The 18,835-nt window shown below is 48.5% G+C and overlaps 1 protein-coding gene across 2 annotated transcripts in view; it reads left to right on the top strand.

Annotated features, from left to right (window-relative positions):
• Positions 1–35: 35 nt before the first annotated feature.
• The window catches only part of Scnn1g (sodium channel epithelial 1 subunit gamma), a 26,703-nt gene continuing 7,903 nt past the window's right edge, over positions 36–18,835 (top strand). Inside the window, exons 1-6 of one of the 2 annotated variants that reach the window (XM_033758662.1) lie at positions 36–53; positions 2,507–2,841; positions 4,431–4,740; positions 6,303–6,496; positions 7,474–7,577; positions 10,291–10,454. In XM_033758662.1, coding sequence (XP_033614553.1) covers positions 2,525–2,841; positions 4,431–4,740; positions 6,303–6,496; positions 7,474–7,577; positions 10,291–10,454 — 1,089 coding nt within the window. In that variant the 5' untranslated portion in view covers positions 36–53; positions 2,507–2,524. Of the gene's footprint in view, positions 54–2,037; positions 2,121–2,506; positions 2,842–4,430; positions 4,741–6,302; positions 6,497–7,473; positions 7,578–10,290; positions 10,455–18,835 lie in introns of those variants that run through there. The other variant, XM_010623454.3, reaches the window with a different exon arrangement.

Genomic DNA, 18,835 nt, shown 5'->3' with positions numbered 1-18,835 from the left:
GTCCGCGGGCTCCGCGCTCCCGCACCGGCCCAGGGGACGGGCGAGGGCGGCAGGTAAGGAGCGCACCATCCGGAGCCCAGCCGAGGCCTTGAGCAAGTCACTAACCCTATCTCCGCAGTCTGCACCTCGGCGGGGTGGGAACAGTGTAAATTTGTCGTGAGCATTAAATTAGGTAATGTGTAAAAAGGGCCGACCGCAGGCCTAGATATGGGCCTCTGGATCAATGAATAATAACAGCCGTTACTAATGCCGCTTGGTCATTGTGTGGAGAGCAGCAGGGCTAGCAGAAAAAAGTGTCGGATAATCTTAGCTCAGCCACTTTCTACGGTGTCCTGGGACAGCTACTTAGCCGCTCAGAATCCATTTCGTTTGTATGACGGGAGAAATTATGACACCTGCCTCGGAAGGTTGCTGTGAAAATGAAATAATGCGATGCCTACGGAGTACGTAGGAGAGCGGTGCTCTGAACTGGTGGCCAGCTCTTCCACAAGAGCCGATACCTAACCGAGCGTAGGACCTAGGAGCAGCTACAACCGTGCTCTGCTCTGCCGGTGAAGTGTCGTCTGTGTGAGTGCTCCAGGCTCGTCCAGCTTTGCTAGCTGCCGCACGTGGAGGGGGGAAGTGCTGGGGAAGGGACAGTGGACAGAGGGACCTTGCCTCCAGTGAGAGGAGAGTCGGACAAGGGCTTCCAGAGTCAAGATTCTGGTGAACGTCGGAGAGGAAGAAGCCTCCCCTGGGCTGCGGCTGTATTTGACAAGCAATCGAACCTACACCCGAGTTTAAAAAACAAACTCTCACAGGGGGTTGAGGGTGAATTGTTGTAAAGGAAGCGGTGAAGATGAGCAGTATTTAAAATGATGAAATAAAACAAATTACATTCTCCTTGCCAAGAGGCTAATTGCATACTTTTGAGGATCAGAGATGACTTTCTTCATCCCAGCAAAATAAATCATAGAGGTCTGAGGAGTTTAGAGCACTTTGGCTGCCTCTGGAATCTACTCCTCCCTCTCCCCAGTACTCTTTTATTTGCCACAAACTGGCATCGTAAACTTGAAAGGCCTCCAAGCTCCCTGGTTGGGGCTGTATCTCAGGGTTCAGGACATAGAAGAAGTCATTTTGCAGGTGCAGAGTCCCACTGAGAGGACCTAACGGGGCACTGTGTCCCAGACACACGCCCTCTGAGGACACAGGGGCCACTCTGCATCCCCTGTTCTAAATCTGGTGTCCAGATCCTCCTCTGTCAGTGTGGAAGGCATGAAGGACAGAGTCTGCATTTACCCTGGCTGCTGATCCTGGAGCTCACAAGTCTGGTGAGGCAGTCACCCTCACTACCCAGAATTTGGAAATTAAATAAAGTAAATCCTTCCTCTTTCTCCCGAAGTGTAATCCCAGATGCTACTAATGAACTGCTTGCTTCCATGGGAGAGGGAGGCGGCCCAAAGCCCCATACTGGTCCCCTCAGGCACGTACACCACGGTGGCCAAGTCTGCAACTGTCCAGCTCAGCTCCCCCTCTGGCAGGCTGTGTGATCTTGCATAGGTTATGTGACCTTTCTGAGCTCATTTCCTCCTCTGTAACAGGAGATAATACTAGTGTGCCTACATCGTGGAAGTTTTGAGACATGAAATGAAATATGTGGAGACTAGGTATATATTTATAGAGAGAGTATTGAGTGGTATGTATATATGAGACTGAGACCATATTTTATAAACATGAGTACCATTGCCTGAGGTCCTTGATTGTGTCCACTCTTAAAATGAAGATGACTTCACACTGCAAGGTTTCTGTAACTGAGATGCACCCTGAACATCCATGAGCATAGTCATTTGTTTTCCAATACTTTCCCTGAAAGCTGTCATTAAATCAAGTTGTGTTCTCCAAATTTATGGTATCTCAAAATCAAGGAAATAGAGCACAGCTTGGCAAACATTAAGCGGCCACAGTCGTAGGATCTTGTTACATCAGGTGTCCAAGAAGCACCAAGCGCTTGACTGTAAAGTGAAGAAATGAAATAGAAATGATTCCTCATGGGAGAAAACAGCAGAGAGAAGGGCTGGGGACAATCCAGCCGGGAACCTGATCTCATGCCGCTGCTGGGAAATTCTCCTGGCAGGTTTCAAGTCAGTGACACCTAATTGAGCATGTCCTCTGTGCCAGACACCGTGCCAGGCATGCGGGGGGCATGATGAGACAGAGGGGGTGCCTCGGGGTGTGGGGCGAGTGCAGAGATAAGGCACGAGTGGCAGTGAGCATCTGGTCACTAGGAGGGCTCCTGCACCGCGGACCGGGCAAAGGTCCTTCAGCCCGTGTGGTCAGCCTTCACGGCTTGTGCTTCACCCAGCCCCACCGGGCTCAGCCAGGGGGCGGTAAGAGGAGCAGGCAGCTGTGGTGGCCCAAAACAAATATCCTGGAGAAAGGGCCAAGACCTCAGAATGCAACCCGGCCGGCCATAGTGGAAAGTGGAAGGAGGCCCAGACTCACCTGCTTTTCCTCTCCATCCCTGCAGCGAAGCGCCACCTCGGCCATGGCTCCTGGGGAGAAGATCAAAGCCAAAATCAAGAAGAATCTGCCCGTGAGAGGCCCGCAGGCTCCCACCATCAAGGACCTCATGCACTGGTACTGCATGAACACCAACACCCACGGGTGCCGCCGCATCGTGGTGTCCCGCGGCCGCCTCCGGCGCCTGCTCTGGATCCTGTTCACGCTGACCGCGGTGGCCCTCATTATCTGGCAGTGCGCCCTCCTCGTCTTGTCCTTCTACACTGTCTCTGTCTCCATCAAAGTCCACTTCCAGAAGCTAGACTTTCCTGCGGTCACCATCTGCAACATCAACCCCTACAAGTAAGAGACAGAAGCAGGGACCCAGGGTCCTGGGAGGAGGACTTCCCTACATGCCCAAGTCCTTCTGAAAAACAAATGGCCAGCCCGCAGACATGTATTTAGGAATTTGAATTCATCGCCAATAGGGGTGAACTGCCCTCTCTCAGACTCTAAATCTATGCCCAAACTTTTAGTCCATCAGCTAATTCTGATGGGGGACGGGCCGGCTGGGGGAAGGCAGGCAGGGGAGGCTTCAGGGACCAGGTGTGTGGGGCGCTCGGACGGGAATCCATCCGTCCTCTCTGCCCTTCGCCGCTGCACACCCTAAACCTCACTCAGCCACCACTCCCAGCTCTCGGTGCTCATACCCTCACGCTCCCCAGAAAGTGCGCATGCGTGCGCACGCTGACTTAGAAATGACGCCAGGTGACTTCCGGAAGCATCTCCGCTGCTCTGAAGCCTCACCTGTGTCGGCCCAGCCCCATTAATTGAGCTCACTGTCAGTCGCAGGACCTGTTCTAACTGGGTCACCAGAGTCCTCAGAATTGTGGAACACTGATTGTGGAGGCAGGTTGGAGATTAGCAGGCTACGTCAGAGCAAGAGTGAGGGCAGGGAGAAGGGCAGAACAGGAGGAGGGAGATAATCAAGGCAAGCTCATTTGTCCCTAGTCATCAAGGAGTTGGTGGCAGAGCTCTAAACCAGAACCGGGTCTAAGACTCATCCTCGAACTCTGAAGCCTTTCTTTTCTTTCTCCCTGCCTCCTTCCCTTCATCATGCATCTGTCATTTGCCCCATCATCATCTACGCAGCACCCATAAATTCTCGTGCACCGTGCCAGGTTCTGGAGCTTAGAACCGAGCAGCCCAAACATATCCTTTGCCCTCATGGGCTTAAACTGTGGTGGGAGAGTACACTATTAACAGATAGAATTACACTGCTATAATTGATAATTGGGACCATTTCATCCCACATTATGCACAAGGGTTTGTTTTTTAGCTGTATAAGAAAGCCTCTGAACTTTCCCAATAACCTAGGCAACTGAGACAGCTGGGGATTTAGCTCAGTGGTTCCACTGCTCACCTCACAAGTGCAAGGTCCTGAATTTGATCTCCAGTACCAAAAGAAAAAATAAAAACAAAACAAAAAACAACTCAGTGACTTGCTCAAGATGGCTCAACTCTTTCTTCCCTGTCCTGGTTGGTGGACACCCAGCGGGCAGAAACAGGCCCCGTCTCTGCCCTCTGGGGACACTGCTGGTTAGCAGTTATTTACCTACCCTCATGGTGGCCGGTCTATGGGCAGCACCTGACCATCACCACTCCAGAAAGGCTGGCTGGGGCAAACTCATGGACACACCTGAGAGCAGGCAGACAGGGCTAGCGGTGTTGAAGCTGCAGGATGTCACACAGGGCCCTCCGGGAGACTTCTCCTTCCACAGGAGCCAGCGGTCACTTTAGATGGGGCGAGTCACAGAAGGCCTGGTCCCCTTGGTCAAGAGGGTGGGCAGTGACACTGGCCTGACACATCTGATGGAAAGCAATGTGTACAACTGGCAGCATTTGTCCAGAGCAGTCTTTCCCACTGTGACCTTCCCTTCCCACACTGGCAGGTACAGTGCTGTACGCGACCTTCTGGCGGACTTGGATCAGGAGACCAGAGGGGCTCTGAAGACCCTGTACGGCTTTTCAGAAGTTAAGTCTCGCCGACGCCGTGGGGCAGAGTCTGAGAACCCAGCCTGGGAAGGCATCCAGCCCAAATTCCTCAATGTGATCCCGCTGCTGGTCTTCAATGAGACTGACAAGGGCAGGGCCAGGGATTTCTTCACCGGCCACAAGCGCAAGGTCAGCGGGAACATCATTCACAAGGCTTCCAAGGTCATGCACATCCACGAGTCTAAGAAAACGGTGGGATTCCAGCTGGTAAGATTCGCTTCCTTGCAAGTTAGAGGTGTGGGATGGGCTGGAGATGGTGCCCTAGGTCTTTTCTGTGGCTATTTGCTCCTGCCAACTGCTGGAAAGAAATACACTCAGTTAGGGTGATTTAGCTACAAACAATTGAAACCTACTCGGCAAACTTTAAGCATGGGGAAAATGTAGGAGTTGACCAGTAGTTCACAGAACTCTCAAAGGACAAAAATGAGGGAAGTCCTAGGGATCAATGGCCAGAAAGGATGGAGTCTTTTCAGATACTGCTGTTGGATGAAAGGAGTTCTTTTCAGTCTTTTTTGTTAATGCTTAAGATTCAAATTCCAAAACTGGATGTGGTAGTGCATACCTGTGATCCCAGCACTTGGGAGGCTGAGGCAGGAGGATTGCCATGAGTTTGAGGCCAGCCAGGGCCTCATAGTGAATTCAAGGCCAGCCTTTTCTGCATAGCAAGGTCTTGTCTCCAAAAATCAAAATTGCAATTCCATCTTGGGACTACCGGGTTGGCTAAGCTCAGGTACCTGGTAACCCCTTGGTTTGTGAAAGGCAGGGCATCATCATGGACAGTACCAGCAGATGGTATCCAATGGGCAAAAGAAAATTCCTCCAAGTAAAACAGGGGAGTGGACACCAGAAGGAAGAGTCAGACAGTCTCTGGCAAGAATGCCAATGTTTTCTGCGGTACTTGTCTTCCAGAGATGCTGCCACAGGCTTCTCATCTACTATTTGGTCCCATTTGAGGGGCTTTGGGAAGTAACCATTTATGTAAAATGAATTCTGTTACCTCCCTGAGCAGATGCTGTCACCACTACGCCCCTCCATGGCCAGCTCCCTCTAGAGGGTCAGAGCTGCTTCTAAATCTCACCGTCTTGATTGCCGTAAGTCACAAATGGCTATTCGTCCCCAATCCTAGAAGATGAACCTTCTCAAAAATCATTGAAACTTTAGTCTTCCTAGGTCCTTGATCTCAAAATCAAATTTTTGATGCCTATACTTTCAGGACAGTTTCTAAGCCCTGGGTGATGAGAACATCTGGACTTATCAAGCCCCTATTTTCATGGATTTCAAATGTGCAGCCTCCTCGTGAATGCATGTGGTTGGTCAGGATATTTCAGCCTCATTTTGTAAGCCATTGAATGGCTGCACACATAACATCGGGCCCAAGGTCCTACCGAGAAGTAGCATCCGAGTCTGGACTAGAATCCTGATTTCTAGACTGTTTGTATAGCAGGAAATGAGGACGGTGTTGTAGGAACTGGGTGGCATTAAATCAGCCCAACTGTGGATGTCTGGGGACCCTGAAGAAGCCAGTTTTGTGTCTCACCTGGTGGAGACAGCACCATGGAGGGAGTCACAGGAGTGGGACTGTGTCCTCCTTCAGTTACTTTTTTATCCTCAAAGCCCCTGGAGGTAAGAGGAAACCCATTTTTGCTGCACATTTCCATCCCATTCCCCTGCATTCCTGGCCTGAAGTCTCACGTTATCCATCCTTCCAGTCCTCCTGAGGGGAAGTGGTATGGCCGGGGGCTTCAGCTTGTGTCTCCTCTTTTTCGCAGTGCCCCTCCAATGACACCACCAGCTGTGCCACCTACACCTTCAGCTCGGGGATCAATGCCATCCAGGAGTGGTACAAGTTGCACTATATGAACATCATGGCCCAGGTGCCTCTGGAGAAGAAAATCAACATGAGCTATTCCGCCGAGGAGCTGCTGGTCACCTGCTTCTTTGACGGGATGTCCTGCGATCCCAGGTCAGGGGAAGAAGGCTGCGCTCTGCACTTCCGAGGACTGGTGGCTCAGAGCGCCAGGCCCTTTTGCAGGGATCTGCAGCTTGCCTCTAGTTCTTGGGAGCAGATGGTGCTCTCGTCACTCTGTTTTCCAGAACACCGGCTCCATGGAAGCTAGCTCTGGGGTCAGTGAGTAGAGAGGGACTGTACGCTATCTCTGAACTCATTCGGTCACTTGTCGGGACCCACAGTAACTGGCAGTATGCGTATAACCTATTACTAGGTTGCACACCCGTGATGGAGGACTACTGTCCTTGTACAGAGGAGGAAAGAAAGGGAGGAAGGGAAGAAGAAAGTCCCTGTCCACTTATATGAGTCTGCAGACTTTCCCATCTTTAAGGAGGCCCTTAGCCCTGGGGGCAGTGGGCAGTGGGTGGACATTTTAAGGGGACCCTTCTTGTCTGAAGGGCCTTCTCTGTTCTTTTCAAACACCAACCCTCACTTCCTTTGTATTCAGCAGTAGACACATCTGTCCTTGCAAAATCCTAGTGACTGGAGTCTGAGAGCGAGGAACATGGAGACCCCCTGAAAGTTGGGTTCTAAAGTCAGATAAGGCCACCAATGAAGGAATTCTTCCTCGGAGGATCATTTCTTAAGGCTGGGAACTTGAATAAAAGATGTTGAGTGCTGGCTGAGAAATTTAAGAGTAGGAGAATTTGAGGGCAGACATGCGGCACAAGGAACACCAAAGGGAGACAATGGTGAGGGGATTAAGAGGGAGAGCAGAAAGCACAGTCTAATTCTACGTCCGTGCTTGTCAGCCTGACTGGCAGGTTTTGTTTGCCACTCTCTCAGGGGAAAAATAGGGAAAGTGAGTCATGCCTGCCATTCATTATGCCCAAAGAGAGACGGCCCATGAGCACTGCCCTGCGAGACTTCAGCTGAGATGTGCAAGGGAGTTCCCCGCCTGGTCCTTTCTGACCCAAGTCCTTCCCCAATAGGAACTTCACACTTTTCCACCATCCCATGTATGGAAACTGCTACACGTTCAACAACAGAGAAAACGAGACCACGCTCAGCACCTCCATGGGGGGCAGTGAGTATGGTAAGGAAACCCACACCGAGGAGGAGGAACCAGGGTTGTCTACCTGAGCATCGTGGCGGCAGGACAGTCGGGGATGGGTGAGCTTCCGGAAACAAATCTAGCCAGGCCCATATCTGTCATCCCAGCTCTTTGGGAGGCTGAGGCAAGAGGATGCCAAGTTCAAGTCTAGCAAGATCCTGTCTCAAAAAATGAAAAAGGTGGAGGGGTGTAGTTCAGTGTAAAGGCCTTGGGTTCCGTTCCCCAGTACCAGCGGGGGGAAAGAGAAGAAAGAAATGCAAATCTCTCTACTTGTCCCCCAACCAGAAGCTTACCTTGTTGGTTCCTTTCTTTGGTGTGTCTTGTTTCTCCTTTTTGACTTTTCTTTTGTACATTTGAGATCCTCAGGGACATGGCTGGTTTCTCCTGAGAAACTACCTTGGTTTAAGCTTGTAGCTGGGGTGAGTAATGCTGGGCAGGTGGCTCCTTAACAGAGTTAAACCCACAGGTGCTGAATAGGAGGTTAGGGTGGTAGACACACCTTTGTCTTTGTTAAGGTGATAGATTCTGGAGCCAAAACCCAGCTCTGCCTTTGCTGTGTGACCTTGGGTGAGTTACTGCCCTTCATCTATAAAGGAAGAGTGGTAATACTGTGCCCCATCAAGGTTACTGAGAAGACTTACATAGCCAGAGTACTTAGAACAGCAGTGGTGAGCCAATGCACACATGTTCTTTGTTTTTCTCTTAAGACAAAAGATGTCAGTACATGAGTTGGTTTTTTTCTAGACTAAAACCTCAGCTTTCAAGTTTAATTGCAGTGTTGGTGCTTTGCGATAAATAAGTGGGTTTGGGGTTGCAGTTTGGGCACTCGGTCTTTGAAAGACTTAGAATCTCTAATCACTGCCGTAGAATGAGACCTGGTATTCGCTCTTCATACACACAGACTGCCATAACAAAATCCCACTGCCTGGGTTGCTTAAACAACAAACATTTATTTCTCACAATTCTGGAAAGTTCAAGATCAAGGTGCTGGCGGTTTTGGTTTCTGGTGAGACTTCTCTTCCTCGGTTTGAAGATGCTGGCTTCTCTCTGTGGCTTCCCCTGGCCTTTGCTCTATGGCGAGTGGAGAAAGAGTATTGTGAGGTCGCTGTCTTTATAATGACAACAGTCCTATCAAAATAGAGCCTCACCCTTAAAATCTCTTCTTACCTTAATTAAGACCCTATCTCCAAATGCCATCACACTGGCGGTCAGGGCTGTAACATGTGACTGGCATGAGGGACATAATTCAGCTGCACACACGATGCACAGGATAAATGCTAGTTGTTGTCATTGCTACGATTGTTACTATTATTGTAACAACACTACTATTGTTGCTAGTCCCCCTAGCATTGCTCCTGCTGCTACCACCACCTGTACCATTACTATTCCAGTGTTGCTCTCACTACGGCTCTAATTCTACTTTTGTAGGGATGGAAGGAACTCAGCAGGGTGGCCTGGCTTGCCCACACAAGGAATGTTGAAAGGCCCTATGCAAACCGAACATGATTTGATGTGCAGAGATGCTCCCGCCAGGAAAGACAAGGCTTTGTACTTGAGGAAATCCACATTTGGAATCCTGGACTTTGTAGCCTGTGTTCCTCCTGAGAAACCATAATTCAGAGTATATACTCCAGTGGGAAAAGTTGTCTAGCAGCAAAAAGTGAGGAGGTACAGAGTTCTGGCTTTGTTATGCAGAGCTGTGTATCCCCCCCGCCAAATCACTGTCCCTCTCTGGGCTTCAGTTCCTTCATTTACAAGTTAAGGATATCAGACTGGCACCCAAGTTCTGACTGAACCCAGGAATGTTCTACCACTCAATCCTGCCTCCAGCCCTTTTTATTTTATCCTGAGGCAGGTTTTCATTAAGTTACCCAGGCTGGGTTCAAACTTGTGAGCCTCCTGCCTCAGCCTCTCTAGCTGAGATCACTACCACCTCTCGTTTTCCGAACATGTACTGAGTATCTGCTGTATTCTAAGGACAAACAAGCCAGATGCCATCTCTGCTTTCAGACAGCTTACTTTTCAGTGAACAGAGACACTTACGTGAACAAACACATACTGTACGAAGATGTTGTCTAGTTACAAGTCCTCGTAAACTGTGCAAGGAAAAGAAAGCAACACAGAGGAAGCAGAGTGGCTGGGGTCAGGATGGGCTTGAGGTAGGAGAAAAAGATTCAGAAAGACTTCACTGAAGGGGCTACTGAAGGATGGGATAGTCTGTGCTAAGATGCACACAAGAGCAAGGGCACCGAGGAGAAAATGAATGTACTGTGTTCCAGAAAGGAATAAGGCCTGTGTGCTTATAGAGCTGAGAGAGTCACAAGAAGAGGGGTTGGAGACGAGAAGAGAGAAAAGGACGGGCTGCACCATGCTGGCCTTGACAGTTGTCACCAGACTGATTCCATCTGCCTCCCCTACATCCAGCACAATGCCACTGAAGGGTCCAGGCTGGGGAGTGACCCAACCTGATTTCCAGTCTTCAAAGGCCCCTGTTTTAGACTGGAATCCTGGAGCACAGCTGGGAGCAAGTCAGGCCTAACTCCTACCCTCACAAAGCGCTCAGTCTCCATCCACCCTTCGCTTGTTAGAAATGCTTGGGCCTTGGTTTTGGTATCCCAAAGCCCTGGAAGGGGTGGGTGCCCCACAGGGGATGCATTCCTAGCCTTTGGCCACATCGGGCTGCTTTATCCTCCAGGGCTGCAGGTCATTTTGTACATCGATGAAGAGGAATACAACCCCTTCCTGGTGTCCTCCACTGGGGCAAAGGTGCTTATTCACCAGCAAAATGAGTATCCCTTCATCGAAGACGTGGGGACAGAGATTGAGACCGCAATGTCCACCTCCATAGGAATGCACCTGGTAAGAGAATATCCTCTTTGTAGGCTTGCATAGGATGACAGGTTTGTTTTCTTCCTTTTTTTTTTTTCTTCCAAGAATAACCAATGAGGTGCAGCTTAAGAAAAGGGTGTGCGTTTCAAGTAGAACATGGTTCTGGATTTTCCAATGGTTCCCAAGGATCATGCCACTATTTACAATAAAGGTTATCTTGGTATCATCTGTGTGGATGAACAAAGATAGTATGTCATTGGGGGAAAAAATTTTAAAACATCTTCCTAATTTAAATAAAACAGAGGGCCAGTGGTTCTACTGCCTGCCTCGCAAGTGCAAGGACCCGAGTTTGATCCCTGGTACCAAAAAACATGGACTACAGCATTTATGGAACCAGAGTGGAAGAAAAGCATCAATTATATATTTGTCAGTAACATAAATTGAAAGAAGGTTGACATCTCCCCTCTGGGGTGCATAGAGGCCCAGGAAGCCCGTGAACAACGACTTAAGGTTAATGGAAAGGTCTCTGGTTGTCAGTAGGCGATGCAGTTTGTCACACTTCCCTCAGTTTTACCTTGCTTGTCAAGAATCCCTTCTCCTTCCGTCTTTCAACTTCTCTGACCCCATTCAGTGCTGAAAACATTCAAACCTGTTATTAGAAGCTCATTTGGGCTGCAGATTCCAACCAACATTGTTGATTATTCAGCTTGTAGTCTTTGCTAATCTTTCAAGAAAAAAAAAAACAGTGTCTATTATGTTTACTTCATGTTTCTTCTTCATGGCTTTTATTTTTCACCTGTTTGTGGGTGGAAAATCAACAATCTCTCTTTGGACCATCTTTTCATTCCTTTATTTGCATCCAAACGTAACGTCCCACATTAAACTTACCTCCCTCCGTCCCTCACAAACTTGCTCTCCAGAGCAGTGGTTTCCAAACCTGGCTGGTCATTGGGTTCAAATGTCCTAAAGCAGAATCTCTGGGAGATGAGTCCAAGGGGCCATATTTTTACCTCTCTCTGGTGATTGTCATGAGGCGACATACTGAGACGTCTGGCTTTAGAAACTTGAACAGTTCTAAGTAGAGGAGAAGAAAGCTGTATGTTTCCCTGTGAAAGTGAGTTGGGTGACACAAAAGGTCTACCTCACAGCTGCAAATGGCTTTGAAGCAACACAGTGGGCATTAGGGGCTTGGACCTTCGCCCATCATTTAGCCATTGGACAATTATTTTTCTGAGTGCTTCTTCTGTTCTAGACACTGGGGACCCACCAGTGTGCAAGATACCATCCCTGTCCTCGTGGAGCCCAGAGTCCGGCAAAGAGGACCGATAATAAGAAATTATGCAGATGATTTGTTACGAGCACCATGAGTACTATGAGGAAGCAATGCAGGCTGCAGGGGTGTACATCTGCACTAAACAGTTTTAGCCTGTTTGCTGTTGTTCGAAGAAAATGCCTAAAACCAGGTAATTTATAAAGAATAGAAGTTTATTTGACTCACAGCTCTAGAAGCTGTTGAAGCTAAGAGCACAGACTAATGTCTGGTAAGGGCCTCTTTGCTATATCAGAACATGGTAGAGGCCTACATGGTGAGACAGCCACTGCGCTGGCTCAGGCCCCTCGTCCTCTTCATTTAAAGTCACAGATGCCATCATAGCCCCACCCTCAGGACTCCCTCTGACCCTACTCACCTCCCCTGAGCCCACCTCCCAATAGTTAAGCTTAGTTTACAGAGATGATGGCCTGGATGGTGGTGTGCAGCACTCGCTCCATCTGTGGTGAGGGGCCCTCCAAAGGCAGCCCGGACAAGGGATGGTTGTCTGGCACCGCAGACGCATGGAGGCAGTTGCTTAGGAACTTTGTTTCAACAGGGGAGAGAAGTAATGTGTACCATCTTGGGTTGTGTGAATGAATAATGGGGAAAAAATCCCGAGCCCCAACCTGCTCAAACAGAGGCTTCCAAAAATCTGGAGACGCCACTTCTGGAGCTGGGCGTCTGCTTTTTCTCTCACTGCGAGTTCATGGAACTGCCCAAGGCAATAGTGAAGGTGTGGAGCCAACGGCTCCCCTGTGGTTCCGTCTCCTTGCTGAGGAAGGTCCTGGACTTCACACCCCATCCTTCCCTCATGATTTCTCCTTGTCCTGGTCTCTGCCTCTCATAGCATCTGCAAACTGGGCTTAAAGAAAGTGGGGTTTGCAAAAGTACAAAAAGGAATGCATTTTGCCCTCTTAGTGTTTGCTCTGAGGTTGGAAATCACCACCACGTTGCTGAGCAAGGTCCTGTGTACTAGTGTGGATAAGCAAAAACATGGGTGAGTTTTCTGCTACACCTAATTTGAGATGTAGAAAATCGAAACCATAGAGCAGGTTCAATCAGCTCTAGGCTTGATTTATGAGCATTTAGAGCAATAAAAAAAAAAAAGGAGGTCAGCAGGGGGTCACTAAGAATGGGTACTATTTGTACTCAGGCTTCCTTCCTCATTTATTTGTTTATTTACTTACGTTAAGCTGGTAGACTTGTTAGACAATTGGTTAACCGACTTTCCACACTTAACTGAGCAAGATTTGTGTTCAAAGCATCAAATCTTCAAAGATGAACACGTCAGAGCTACTTCCTTCAAAGATTTTTACCTTTAACAAGGACAGACAAAATTAACGCACCTTTGCACTATATTTCCTACCTCTGTAGAAGGAAGTGCTCTGCCTGTCTTGTACCCAGGCTCATTGCTTAGAACGTATCTAATATACAGTTGATATTGGATGGATGAAAGACGGCCTCTCGGATGGAGGGATAGATGGAGATAGAAGCTATTGGAGAAGACTTCCTGAATAGTTAATTGTTTTGTTTTCTTTTGTTTTCTGAGACAGGGCTTCACTAAGTAGCCTAGGCTGACCTCAAACCAGCTATGCAACCCAGGCTGGCCTCAAACTTGTGACCCTCTTGATTACAGGCATGCACCACCACACCCAGGTCTAAATGATTAATTTATGAAGGACAAATGTCTTGCAAACAATGTTAGGAAGGGCTTGTCATGGAAACCATGTAGCAATGACAGGAGGGTCACAGAAACTATGTTAAGACATCCTTTGAAAAATCACTTTGGCTGAAGTGTAATCGATACCCTAGAACATTTGTAGTAATTTGAGAAACAAACAATATAGAACTTTGTTGAGGCAAAGAGGGGCTGAGTAGAAGGAAATGGACTTCAGAGATATTACAGTGTAGAAGCAAGTGTACTGGACAACCAGCGTTGGCAAAAAAAAAAGCCAGGGGAATTTAAGTGGATATTTAGGTTTTAGCTTGGGCATAGGGGTGAATGAGGGCTCAGAATTAGGAAATACAAGAAGAGGGGTATGCTTGAGAGTGGAGATGACCACTTCAGTTCAGGACATACCCAATTTGTTGTGTCTTTGGGGAAACAAGGTGAAAAAAAAATGTCCAGTAATTAAGTGCTGTGAACCTGAGTTCCTCCTGGAGCTCAGGAGAAAATATGGGAGGTTATCTAGAGTTGGAAGTGAAAGTCATCACCTAAGACCTGAAACAGAACCCTAAACATCTGCAAATGTTTAGGGGCTGAGCAGAAAGAAAATAGAGAAACAGAGGCTGAAAGAGGAACAGAAGTCAGAAAGAGGGTGTCAGATACATCAAGAAGAGACTTCCGGGAACCAGGCGTGGTGGTTCATGCCTGTAATCCCAGCACTTGGGAGGCTGAGGCATGAGGATCTCCACTTGTTCGAGGCCAGCCTGGGCTACCTAGTGAGACACAGTCTCAAAACTTTGCCCCCCCTAAAGAAAAAGGGACTCTTCAGGAAGGTGTGACCACAGTGAAAGTGCAGTTGAGAGGTCTAGCGAGGCAAGGGTGGAAGGAGTCCTCTGAGTATGACGAGCACTATGTCACTGGAGTTCTTTGCCATAATAGTTCTCAGAGGAAGGAGTGGAACAGAAACCAGACTGGGAAGTGCCAGCTGGTGAACGGAGATGACTGTGAACAATGGTGCACCATTCACCCGAGCGGCTTCGGGGCCAAATCACAGAGAAGAGGGAGACTCTGCCGTCCTTGCAGATCCTCTGGGCATTTTTATCTCAAAGCCCACAGACAGCTTCTTTTCACAAGTGTGTGCATCACAGGGAGTAAGGACTCGGGGGGCTGGGAGTCAAACCCTAGCTTTGTGCTTGGAGTGTGTAATCCAGTGGGGGCTGAACCTGGGCCTTTGCACTGGGCTACATTACCGCCCCTCCCAGCTTTAAAAAAACTTTTTAAAAAATTTGGGGACAGTTTATCGCTAACTTGATATGTTGCCCAGGTGGGGTTCAAACTTGTGTTCTTCTTTGGTTACTATGTTTATTGACGCTTTCCCCTGCTTGAGTTCGGATACTGAATTTTCTCCCAGTTATCGTATTAGTCCATCTAATGCTTGAACCCCTTAGATTTCTGCAGAGTGTGAAGTAGAGATTTATTTCTTCCTTTAAATACTTAATAAACTGTCCTAACTATGTATAGGTAGCTCTTTTATTCCCAACATGATAAGGATTGCAAGCTTTAGTGTACGCAAATAGCATTTATAATGTATTACAAATTAAAAACAAAAGAAAAGAAAAAAAGAGTTAAACCCCTCATGAATCCATGCGAGGCAAAGCTTTTCCACTCTTTTCTAATTTTTACATTTACTTGTCTTTTGTTATGAAAGTAGAGCACTATTCTTCTGTAGCCTTTTATCTCCTCATTAAAATGCACCATTAACATCTTTCCGTGGCACTAGTCTTCCACCATGCCAACATTACTGGCCATGTAGAACTTTATCAAATAAATGTAGAGTCCATCCTCATACACTAAATCCCCACTGCACATAGCTGTCCCTTGGTGTTGGATGGAGAACCGGCTCTGGACACCAGAATCCACAAACGCTCCAGTCCCTTCCATGAAGTGTGGTAGTGTTTGCATATAGTCTCCTCATCATGCCTAATGTCATACAAACGCTATGTAAACAGCTGTTAGACCTCATTGGTTAGGGGGAATGACAAGCAAAAAGCCTGCATATGTTCTGTACAGATGTAATTTTCTTTCCAGTTATTCTTCTATTCACAGTTGGGTGAAATCTGTGGGAGCTCACCAGGTCCATTAGATAAAGGAGGTAGAATTTGCATGTAACTTACACATATCCTCCCATATACCTCAAACCATTTCTAGATTGTTTTTTTGTTTGGTTTGGTTTTTTGAGACAGGGTCTCACTATGCAGTTGAGACTGACCTGGAACTCACTATGTAGCCCAGGCTGGTCTCCAACTCACAGCGATCCTCCTGCCTCAGCCTACCGAGATTACAGGCATGTGCCACCATGCCCGGCTCTAGATTATTTTTAATACCTAATACTATGTAAATAGTATTTATACTTCATTGCTTAGGGAAGAACAACAAGGAAAAATATCTGTACATGTGCAATAGAAATGCAATTTTTAATATTTTTGATCTACGATTGAATCTGTGGGTGCAGAGACTCACCGTATACTTTCAGTTGCACGTTCACTGCCTGCTTTCTCTGGCACACAGGGACTCCCGCTGTTGAATTAGTATGTGTTGAAACGAAGCAACAGATGAATCAACATGAATTGCACAAACGAATCGAGTAAGAGGTAGAACTTGAAAAGTAGACATTTCGCAGGCTGGGCTTGGGCACCAGCTACAACGGGGCAGCCGCCTCATGTCAAGTGGAAAGCAAGAGTCGAACGGAAGTTTGGGACGAAAGAGAAGTACAGCAGGCTTCCCCTCCGGCAGAGTACCTCAGTTAAGGACAGCGAAGCGGACTAGTCTAACACCAGTGGGTTCTCAAAGGAGCGTCAGGAATTACTTGTGACCTTTCAGGAAGGGGTAGGGAGTCCGAGGAAGAAGGGAAGGCCTTCGGTATTCCTGTGCCAGTGTATACACTTTAAAGATGTGCCTGGAAATGTTTTATTTTCGCCCTTCTGGGCAGAGATCTTAATAGAAAAAGATCATGATGAAGGTAAAATGAATTTCAGGGTTGGCTCCCAGGCAACTCTGTTACCGTCTTTGCTTGCACCTGTTTCAGTCTGCCCTGGGGCCCCACTTTCTTACCCAAGGAATACAGTGGCTCGTTTGCTTCATTAACACTGCCTGATTTACTTTCCCCTCTTAACGCCAAAAGTCCACTTCTTTTCTGTCTGGCTGCTACTTCCTGATCCTGCCTGTCGCGGGCTGATGCACCTGGGCTTGAATCAGCAGGCCGTGGGGAGCAGGGACAGGGCCAGATCCATGGTGCAGATGATTTGGGCTGAGCAATGGGGCGGAGGAGACACTGAGCAAAGGAAAATCTAGGCCACCAAGCTCCAGACTCTGTCTTCCAAGTAGTAAGAGAGGGTAATGGTCAAACCAGGCAGTGAGCAAGAACTGCAAGAGCCAAGTGACTCAAGCAATGCTGCCGGGGGTTCCTTGTTGGCTACGAGGAAGTAGAGAAGCTCTAGATGGATGGTGAGGTTTCTAGGCAACTGGACAGGCCAGGATATCATTAGCTGACGTGAGAAATCCGGGGGGCCAAGCAGGTGTTAGGTAAGTGAAGACCCTGAGCTCAGTTTTAGATATCTTGTCAGTTTTTGCTCTACACAAACCACCCTAAGCCTAAGGGTCTTCAGAAGTCACTGATCAGCTCGCGGTCTGCGGTGCAGCCACATGGGCTGGGCTCGAATGGGCAGTGTGTGGTCAGACATGGAACCATCTACCTGCTCCATTCCCAGCCCTGCCCCAGCACTGCTGTACTCTCCCGGCAGAAGCAGCAGCCCACTTTGAGAAACAAGGCCAGAACCGGGGCCTCCACTTGTATTCAGAGCCAGATGGGTTTCCACTGCCCCAGCAGGCCCAGGGCACCATTTTCCCCCATTGGCTGAGGTCGGTAGACATCTTAGTCACACCCTCAGTGGCTGAGGGGAGCAGGGGCATTCTTTTTGCTGTGGGTCGAGCTTTTCATCCAGACGTGTACGCAGTGGAAACCAGGAAATGCAGGACTGTTCTGATTGAGCCAAGGACACTAGGCTGGTACTGCCCAGCCCAAAACACACTGCAAATGGATCACAGTTTGGGAACCTACAGTGAGGCTGACTCTGAGAAGGCAACTATGGTGACCACTGTGTGGGACAGTGGTGACCACAGAAATGCAAAAAATGACAGTGTGACAGCCGCTCTCTCTGGGAGGAAGAGCCTGGCCCAGCTGGCCTCTGCACGCATGAGGGAGTGACCAGGCTGGTGGGTGGCTGGTTGGTGTAAGAAAGCGGGACCTGGCTGTCCCACCCCAGAAACCATGAAAGCGTGACAAGGGCCACCCCCTTATGACCTACCCTGCCTCCTGGCCACGCTGCTACCTGGGCTTTCCCCTGGGCACCCTTTCTACCTTTAAAGAGGAGAGCAAAAGATCCCCGTGCAGCTGTCTCTGTCCCCTGCCTAGATCCTCAGCTGGAAGCGGACAGGCCCAAGGTGAACAGAGTCCCTGCCAGCTGTGCCAGCCACGTCCGGATCCCAGTGCCTGGAGGACAGGGCCATGTGGAGCCTACAGGAGACTCCAGGCTCGTGGACAGCTCGGCAGGACTTAGGGCCCAAGGAACATCTCTGCTGGGGCAGCTCAGAGGGTGTCAGGGAACTGGGGAGCCCTAGGGGAGCCACAATCAGCACCCCTGCGCCTCAGTTCAAGCCCAGCCCTTGGGAGCACTAGAAGCTCTGAAATTGTTCACTACCCAGCTACTGAGTCCACTTGTTTTGTACCAACCTGGAGAGAATCTCCCTCTTCACTGTCAGTGAGAAGAGCAGAGTGCAGGGCAAGGTGTACATCTGTCTGTCTAAGGCGAAGGGCCTTGTGTGTGACGGTGGGTACCTGGGGAAGAGGAGGGGCCGGCTGGCTCCTTGCCCCTTTGTTTGCTTCTGTTGTTTAAACATTTCAAAATGAGCACTATCTATTGCCCTTGAGGAACTTGCAGTTGACTGAGGGAGATTCCTGGCTCGTTAGCTGGATTACAGTACAAACAGAATACAGCAGCTTGAGCTTGTCTACCTATCAAACCCTTTCATTCCTTCTTTCAAGAACTTTTCTGCCCTCTTTTTCTTTTTCTTCCCTCCCATCCTCTTCCCCTTTACTCTTCCTTGCTTTTCTCCTTTAAAAAAAATAACAAAGTTAGCTGAGTGTGGTAGTGCATGCCTGTAATCCCAGTACTAAGGAGGCTGAGGCAGGAGGATCACAAGTTTGAGGCCAACCTAAGGCATATAAAGAGACCATGTCTCAAAAAATAAAACAAAAGAAAACAACACGCATGGACCCTGACCCTCAAAATCATCTGGTCATAGTTTATGTTCAATTTTTATCAGAGATGTTATATCCCACACACACACACACTTTTTTTTTTTTTTTTTTTTTTT

The sequence above is a fragment of the Fukomys damarensis genome, unplaced genomic scaffold, assembly GCF_012274545.1.
Source record: "Fukomys damarensis isolate Sample0158 unplaced genomic scaffold, DMR_v1.0_HiC HiC_scaffold_34, whole genome shotgun sequence".
NCBI lineage: Eukaryota > Metazoa > Chordata > Mammalia > Rodentia > Bathyergidae > Fukomys > Fukomys damarensis.
The sequence above is the reverse complement of the archived record's forward strand: the minus strand, read 5'-3'. Positions and strand labels throughout refer to the sequence as shown.